We start from the raw sequence: 9,169 nt of genomic DNA on the forward strand, positions 1-9,169 counted from the left end.
GAACCCAATCTTTGCTCGCCAACTAAGATGGTCCCGCTCGCTGTTTTCGCCAAAGTTAGTAACCAGGTTAAGACTCGGGTGAGTGATGGGAACACGCCGCCGCCGCCGCCGCCCTGACAACTGCTCGCAAAAAACAGCCCCATAAAGGGACACTTGTGTCCTCCGGCAGCCCTAAACCCCACATGAATCCACCTGTTCGGGTTCCTGCTGGGGGTGAGAAAGAGTGCGCGGGAGTGTTTTTGCGTGGGTGTGTCCCGCTCGGCGCTGCGTGTGTGTGTGTGTGTGTGGGGGGTGAGGCTCCGAGCAGACAAAGGCTCAGACGCGCAGCAAACGTATCCTTGCGGAAAGCGTCGCCTGCTCATTTATCACTAAATAAAAAATGACAACTTTCAAGCCGAGCGTCATCCTTTCTTGCTTGTTTTTAGCATCGTTTCTCCGAGGATTCGCTAAATACCAACCCCCGTGTTAATTCCGTCAACTTTTTATGTTTGCCGGACGGATTTTTTCTTCTTTTTTTTTTTTAATTTTTAAATTAGAGTTGCTGCATGAGCAGATGATTGCAAGTTATCTGCGCGGGCCGGCTGCAAAGCCGCCGCTTCCACGGGCACCGCGAAGAATTCTGCCTCCCCTGATGCAAAGCGACACGGGGGCTCTCAGCCATAATGCTCTAATTTATGGTGTAACCTCACTTGCCTCTCCAGCGTGAATAAATTTCCAACCCTTCCTTTCTTTCTTTTTTTTTTTTTTCTTGCTAAATCCCGCCGCAAGTTCACCATGTGCAATAATTATCCACGCATAGGAGAAAACTGAACTTTGAGTAATGAACATCTGTTTGCTTCTCACACCTCGCTCACTTTGAGTTTATTATAAATGAATGGCAAATGATCTTCATTTACATGACGCTTATTCAACCGCACACACACACACACACACACACGCACACACACAAAAGGCTGTGCTTTGCAGGATGCCAGCTCGCTCCCTGGAAGCAATTAGGGGTTCCATACCTTGCTCGGGGACACTTCAAAATGGTCTCCGGTGACCGGCGGGTACAAAACCAGCAGCCATCCGAGCAGCAGATGGCCGCTCCGCCCACTCGGCCGCGTCGCCCCGCGCACTCCACAAAGCATATGTCTCGCGCGCAAACTGCAAACACATAATAATATTCCACTTCGCGCCTTCCCTCGGCACACGAGGGGCTCGTGAGCTGCCAAGTGCGGTTCGGGCATCCGTGGGAATCGCGGGTGCTATTTCAATCGCTCCCGTTAGTCAAATAAATCCGTGTTTTATTGCAAATTTATCCCCGATTTCAGCCGCTCAAACTTTTAATATTTGATGACGCTCTCCGGCCGGCCCTTTAGACAACTTTGACGAACCGATTGAGAATAATAGATCTTAAGAGCGGCAGGATTTCCATTCCAAGGCGCGCTGGAGATGATTTGCATCTGAATTTTGCACGGAGCGCGGCGAGAACTCCACGCGGAAGCGCATCGGGAGGCCTTTCCACAAAACCCACGTGGCCCAGAATGAAAGGTGCGTTCACCTCCTCCGCAGGGGCGTTATCCACTTAAAGGGACGGGAATGAATCTCTCTCAGGTGAAATTGAGTGACCCCCCCCCCCCCCCCTCCCTTTCCCCTTCCCCTCCCTCGCTCCCGCCAGAGATTATTCCATTAGCGGCGAGGAGAGCCCCGCTCGCTTGACGAGTACGACCAGCTGTGACACCGAGGCGCGGGGGAGGGGCCGAGACCGGAGCGCACGAAAAGAAAACAAAAAAAAAAAAAAAAAAAAAAAACAGATGCATCCTTCTTTATTATTTGCTCGGAGAGAGATTTAAGACTCGGTTGTTTACTTCTAGCCGGCCTTGAATGCGCCGCCCTCACGGGAGCCGAATACAATAATGTTTATTTTTTATTTCATTAAAAGAAAAAAAAAGGGTGCATCCTCTCTTGCGGAAACGCACTCCCGGCGGGAGAGGACGACCTCTATTTTGACAACCTGTCTCGTTTTGTAACAACAAGACGCCGGCCATCTGTTGTGTCAGCAAACACGCGCACATGTTCCGACCTTCTCCGCTAGAACTTTTGCGGGTCCTGCAGCAGAGCGTCAAAAGGGGGAGCGCACGTCGCCTCCCCAATGAACTCCCTGACGGACGGTGTTCATTTACAACAACAGGCGAGCGGCGTAGCGTGACCGGGGCGGAGGGGAGAGGGGAGAGGCCGGTCCCGCCCTCGGCGCCCCCCGGCCTTCCGCCAGGCTAACGCGGCGAGCTAGCTGAGAGGCGCCGCACATGGCGGGACTACCTGTTGGCGCGCAGAAGCGACACAAAGAACACGCCTTTGGCGGGCGTTTTCCATCAACTTTCGGTTTCGGCGCTCGCTGAAACAAAAGAACGCACGTGCACGGCGGAGTCCGGGAGGCCCGTGACGGGAAGCGAGCGCGTCATCGTCCCGACCGGCGGCCGACGCGCACACACTCGCTCGGAAGTGGAGCCTCTTGATGACATCATGGCAGGAGCGGGAGGATCAACGTCCCCCCCAATTAGCGGAGAATTAAACGACAGCGTTAAACCGGGAGGTGTGTGACTGACCCCGCGAGGGAGGAGCCGTCCGTCCATTTCATTTTGGTTCTCAAGAGGAAAATCCAAGATGTGGAAAAACAAGTGTGAATGGAGCGTCACATGCAGAATGTGAGGCGCCGACGGGCCGGCTCTCAGATAAGACCATTCAAAGTGCGATAAAGAGCCTTTGTGCGATAACAGATCATACCAAGCGCTTATATTGTTAATAGTTTGGACAAATGACGGCCGGCGTTCACTAAGGTTACATTTGTCCAGGAGCCCGGTTGAACACAAAGAACACCGGCGGATCCGTTACCGCCAGGAACACTGCAGAACCAGGGCTGGAGCCAAAAGTTCAGTATAGGTAGTATTCCAACCCTCCATAAAGGAAGCACACACACACACACACACACACACACATACACACATACACACATGCATGCAGACACACACACACACACACACACACATACACACACGGATCAAAGTTGTGCGGTGTGATTGTCCGGGGCTGACTGGAGCCTCCAGCGTTGCGCGCAACGCGCCTCCCCGGGAGAGGCGACCGGCGCGCCGGGCTGGTCTCCGGCGGCACCTGCCTCTCCGGACGGCGGGGGGCCCCCCGCACCTGCAGGGCCCCCGATCCCCCCCCCCCTCCCGCACCCCCCGCACCCATCCACCCACCCAGGAGCCGAGACAAAAGCTTACCGTGGACGGCGGCGAGGAGGAGGAGCGGGAAGAAGGCACACAACAAGTGCATCCTTGCGGGTCTCACGGATCCTGTTAAAACCACCGGGCTGGGCTGATCCTGCAGGCGCTGGTCCTGGGTCTGGTCCTGGTTCCGGGTCTTGCGCTGAGCTGGTGTGTGCGCACGGACACGCACTCGCATCAGTTGTGGAGGAACAGGTAATCGAGGAGAAGCAGCAGAGCGCCGGGGCGGAGGATCCTCCTCTGCAGCTCCACCCCCTCCTCCACCTCCTCCACCTCCTCCACCTCTTCCACCCCTCCGCCCCTCCACTCCTCCACCTCCGCCGCCAGCTGCACCTCCTCCCCCCTTCACACAAATGCAACCCCCCCTCTGCACACACCCATTTTCTTAAAACCCCCTTCCCCCTCCTTGCACCCCTCCTCTCTTACCCCCCCTTTTACTCTCATTCTTCCGACCCCCCCCTTCCTACTTTTCTCTCCAGCGTGCAACCTCACACACGCACACACAAGGACTAATTACTGACTTGCACTTTATTTGAGAAAAATCAATATAACTGTCTGTATACACGCATTTCGGGGGGGTTCTGGTAACTTCAACGCAAGGATGCTTAAAAAAAAAAAAAAAAAAAAATCAATATGTGCATTTCATTCAGAACACACTCGCTCTCGTCAATGTCAGTCCAATGTCACGGTGTTTTTTTTTTTTTTGGACGGTCCAAGAAATCGTCCGTCTTTGCGACAACATTGCCATTTTATGAGTTTATCTCCACGCCGGATCATAATCTGTAAAGTAGTCGCGATTAAAATCCCGGCAGAAATGAAGTCGTGGCGGCGTAAAGGAGGGAAAGTGTACAAAAGGCTAAACGCGGCTGAAAGGAAGCACTTGAGCGGACGCGCACGTGGCCCCTCCGTACCGAACACACACTCGAGGACTCGTGCAAACACACTCGTAGCTCCAGCCGTTCCCCCCCCCCAGGGGACGTCAGGCGGCCTTTCGGACGGATCACGGGGTTCGGGGAGGACGTCGGCGGTTAATTACAGCAAAGACGTTTCCGCGTGAATAATTGAAGAAGGATTAATTTTTGATTTCGTCATTTCTCATTTCTACGTACTTCCCGATGATTCCGGGGAGCGCGTTCGAACGCAACGCGGGGGGGAAAATTAATATCCGCATAAAGACTTCGCCGATAGCGGTGGATTAATGTGAACTCCGCGCCTTTTCGGCACGCCGGCGGCCTCCTCGGCCCTCCTCGCCCTCCTCGACACTCAATAAACTGTCAGCGGGAGTTTATTTCTGTCCCCCCGCTTAAATGAGACGTACACCGCTGTTGTAGCAAGCGGCTAATTACCGGACCTTTGCTTTCTGTCTGGGAAATAAAAGGATGCATTTGTGTGTGTGTGTTTGCGCAACAGCGACAGTCGGCGGAAAACATGGTGAGGTTCGTGTTTGGAGACTAAATCTGATGAAGATCAAGAGGCCGATGAGAAGGCGGACGGTCTTCGGGGACACTTTATTAATCCCGGAGGAAGTGGAGCGTTCTCTGCACGGTAAAGATATCAGGATAAAGACAGGAGGTGATAATGAACTTAAAAAAAAAAAAAAGCAAAAACAGCCAAATATGGCGGCCCCTTAAGATACCAATCACTACATAGACGTTTTTTTTTAAGAAGCGATGCACAATTCGAGCCGATTTTATCCTTGAAATACAAAAAATATGTCACAATCCAAAGACGGGGGCGTGAAAATCAAAATTCTAAATTCGACTTCAATCCGCTTCATGACGCGTGGCATCATTTTATATCTTTCTGCTTGATTTGTGTACTTTTTCTTCTCAATCATCATGGACCCAACAAAAGCAAGTGGTGACCCAAGAAAGAAGACGCTTTCTGCGGAAACGAAGCACGAAATGATAGCGAATCACCAACGTGGCGTTACGTGTGACCCATATCGCATGCGAATATAATCGAAAAACAACCAGGATTTGTACCGTCCTAAAGCAAAAGGAATCCATGAAGCCGTCCAAGGGCATCACTATTATGTCGCAAAAAAATGACATAAATACACAACCGCAAAGAGAAACTGCTTCTGATGTGGGTGAAGGAAAGAGAGATCGCTGGCAATCAGAAGCGAGGAAGCGTGCTCCAGATATCTAGAAAGTTCTTCCGAATCAAATTTAAAACCAGCCGCGGTCGGTTTGAAAAGTAAAAAAAACAGTGGAATTTGTTCAGTCGTGACACACGGGGAGGCGGCAACACCGTAAGTTCACAATAACCAGGATTTTTCTTTTCCACTTTACTAATATCCTTCTTTTTCAGTGTTTTTCTTGATTACACATCCTTATTTTGTGATTTTTTTTTTTTTCAAATCAATTAAATTTTTGAATACATTTTCTAATTTTGAAATTAAATTAAAATCAATTTGTTTTCAGTTATTTTAAATGGGGAAAATTCTGGAAATATTAATTTCCTTCAGCCGTGATGGGTTGTTTTTAGATCCAGTGGGTCGGATGCCGGAGGGAGGAGCCGGGGTTGGGGGGGGTTCCTCCCGCCCGGGATGTCCGGGGCAATAATTCGACCCGCCGATCGGGTTTCGCTTCTCGGACAGCGGCGGGTAGGAAATAGAGCGGGAGGCCCCTTTAATGAAATTTAAAGGGTTAAAAGGTGAAAACGATGAATTAATGGGTGTTTCTGTTTCTGGCTCGCTGCCGGACGACAACGTGCCGCTCTGAGAAACACAAGACGCTTTGTATTCCATTTCTGCTCCCCTCGCTGAGAGGAAAAATGCATCTTTAAGTTCTTTCCCCTGGAATATTACAGTATATAGAGGTTTATTTACATGAGTGATCCTTCTGTGGACAAATCCCGACCTCGCCGCCTGCAGCATAATGGAAGCGGAGTGGAGGCTGAGTGTCCTCACCCTCGGAGCTTCAGGCTCTCCACGAGGCCGACGGCGTCTGAAAAGGGTGATGCGCTTACGTGGAAGCCATGAACGAGTGACACGGGTAAGAGTCCTTTGAAAGGGAACACCAGTTACACTATTTTCAATCCCTTTAGCGAGAGCTGTTTAACGTAAACAAGGACGACAAATCTGTTGTCGGTGCAACAGACGGATATCTGATCCTGCTAATGGGTTATTTATGTTGTAAATATGAGATTCATATTTGCAGTTATATATAGTTCGGCTAGTTTGATAACAAAATCATTGCGGCAAATTATACGTATGTGGGCACGTGTGTGTGTGTGTGTGTGTGTGTGATATGATGAGGAACATGATTGCATGTGGTGGGAACACAAAGGTTTCCGAGGGCTCCAGAATAAAAATAATTTCTTTCTGCACTTGCTCTTCAACATAACATCCGAAGAGAAGCGGATTGTGGCTCGAAACGTCATGCTAAAATAAATAATCATTACTTTGGAGCCCTTTTTTGGTGTGCATTTTTTTTTTCAAAAGTTTGTTGAGTCCATATTTTTGATGTAACTTGGCAACGGATGCGCCTGTTTTCCCTTTTTTCTCTTTGCGTGATGTGGGAAACCATCAGGAGCAGTGATGTGCAGTCAGGGGAGGCAGGAGAGGCTGTGCCTCACTTGCCAATCTTGGAAAGGGAAGAAATGAAAGAATTAAATGGTTATCAGTGATTTGCACAATAAAAGTATTTGTCATTTAACTTCACCAGTTTGAGATGTTTTTTTTGTTCAAAGTAGCTGGGTTTTCACATTGACTGTACAAGTACTTAGAAGAGACATGCAGTGAGGCCGCCGACTGTCGAGCCTCACCGTAGAGCGTTGGCCTGCGCTGAAACTAGCACCGGATTGCCGTCTCTTTGTATGTCGCTTTTAAAACGCTTAAACACCTTTGCTATATGAACTACATTTCCATTGTACATTGTTTTTTTTGTCAACAAACGTATGTGTGTTACTAGTTTCTTGTGCTGAGCGATCGTAAAACGGCTGCCAAGAGCTACTAAGTGAGGCACGCAGTTCTCCTGCCTCTCAATAGGGGGCGCTCGCGATTCCAGGGATTCTTCTTGAAACAGCACACACTAACAGCAAGCTAGAGTTAGCAAATCAAGTGCAGCCATCCATTTATTTTTCCTCTCTTTTGTGAGCTCCAGTTTGTATGCTTAAATATAGAACTATAACCTGCTAACGGCTGCCAATCAAATGGCGAATAAGCTACTCTGCCAGGTTCATGTTTGTAAATAAGACTGGGATGAAGTCGGTGCCTCTCCAGCCATGAACCTCACCGCACGTCACCGTCTTCCCTCCCCCGCCCCGGACTTCGGTTTTGACGTGCACGCGTTTCATTCTCCACGACAACGCTTGCAAACACCGTTTGTTTCGTAAAGTGGATTTGCATCGGTATTACAAATGTGATTTAAATTTCTGACATGTTTAATATAGATTCATCTATCCGTCCGTGACAGCGAGGAGGGTCCGCGGAGCCCCGACGCCAACCGGGCATCGACGCAAATCCAGTTAGAATTATCACGCGACGGGATTTTCAGCAGAAATTGCAACTGCAGCAGCTCTTTTAGCCGGAACAGCAGGAGGACGACACGGTGACGCTCCAGATTCTTATCACATCAACCGGTTGTTAATGTTTGCGCAATCACAACTCACAAAAACATCCGACCTGTGGACGAGAGGTTGAATGATCGTGATCCTCGGTGCAGGACAATGAATGAACCAAAAAAAAAAAAAAATCTCCATTTATTCAAAAAGGGTGTTCATGACCTGGGAATATAAACAAATGTTTAGCTCACATGTGTCAAACTCATTTTAAGTGGCCCACAACGTCTTAACAGGTGTGATTGTCTTAAAATAAACAAGTCAAACGCCAAAAAACTACATTTCCCAGCGTTCATGCCGATCATGCTACCCGCAGAGCGACGGCATCCCGCCATTAGATCAATGTCATTCTCAACAAGCTGAATCGAGAAATAGAAATGATCCCTAAATGTCGAGGGGGAGAAAAGTTGCTGTTTCAAGAAAGACAGGAAGGCCGATACGTGTTTGTGATTCAAGGAGGAAAAAAAAAAACGGTATGTCTTTTGTGTTCTGAGGCAGCGTCGGTTGTCAAAGTGTACAATCTACATCGGCATTTTGACAGCAAACACGGAGCAAAGCGTGCCAAAGTTTGCCTTTCGAGGAAAAAACAACAAATTGTCCAAGAATTAAAAGCCAAACTAGGATTGCGGCAGAATGTGTTCGCAAAAACACAGCAGCACTGAAAGCTAGCTTTTGAACAGAGAAACCAGTAAAATGATTGTTTTTGTACATCTATACAAATCCATATGTATCATTTTGGACTTGAATGAGTAATTTAACATGAAGGAGTGGTGACATTTATTTTACATTACATTTAGTTACTTTTATACCGTTCCATATGGCCCTTTGAAGGCAACCATTACGCTGACGTGGCCCTCGGTGAAAATGAGTTTGACACCCCCGCTCGAGAAGAAGGACGAAGAGCCCGTGCACACACACATCAAATCGAAAAAACGCAATTAAAACCCCGGACGTGGATTTTGCGTTTTCTTGTTTTCACGACGACCGCGATTGTTCCACCGCGTGAAGGCTAAGGTGACACTTATTAACCCTTCTAGCAAAGTTATAAAAAAAGAGAGGAGATCATGAAAGATGTCATCAGTCCTCTGTCGCAAATAGAAAGATTCACCACTGTGTTGTATCTGAGTGTGTGTGTGTGTGTGTGTTGACGGTAGCTGTTTGGGACCGAGAAGTAAGTATTCCTCACCCTGACTGTGAAATTCATGTGTTTCTGTGACAGTTTGCGCAAATGGAGCGAAGGCGCCGGCCGTGGAAGCCCCTAATGCAATTTGATTAGAAGTTAACTGCAAAGCAATATTTTCCGTGCCTCAGTGCACAGAGAGAGAGGGGGAGAGAAA

At 48.8% G+C, this 9,169-nt stretch overlaps 1 protein-coding gene across 3 annotated transcripts in view; it reads right to left on the reverse strand.

The window, feature by feature from the left end:
* LOC147224553 (CD166 antigen homolog A-like) overlaps positions 1 to 3,626 on the reverse strand; it is a 42,171-nt gene extending 38,545 nt beyond the window's left edge. Inside the window, exon 1 of one of the 3 annotated variants that reach the window (XM_086164490.1) lies at positions 3,264 to 3,626. In XM_086164490.1, coding sequence (XP_086020616.1) covers positions 3,264 to 3,444 — 181 coding nt within the window. In that variant the 5' untranslated portion in view covers positions 3,445 to 3,626. Of the gene's footprint in view, positions 1 to 1,007; positions 1,026 to 3,263 lie in introns of those variants that run through there. The other 2 variants (XM_086164489.1, XM_086164491.1) reach the window with 2 other exon arrangements.
* Between the last annotated feature and the right edge of the window lie 5,543 nt (positions 3,627 to 9,169).

Source organism: Fistularia commersonii, chromosome 18 (genome assembly GCF_037954325.1).
Source record: "Fistularia commersonii isolate RoL2024-O1a breed Wild chromosome 18, RoL_Fcom_v1.0, whole genome shotgun sequence".
Classification (NCBI taxonomy): Eukaryota; Metazoa; Chordata; class Actinopteri; order Syngnathiformes; family Fistulariidae; genus Fistularia; species Fistularia commersonii.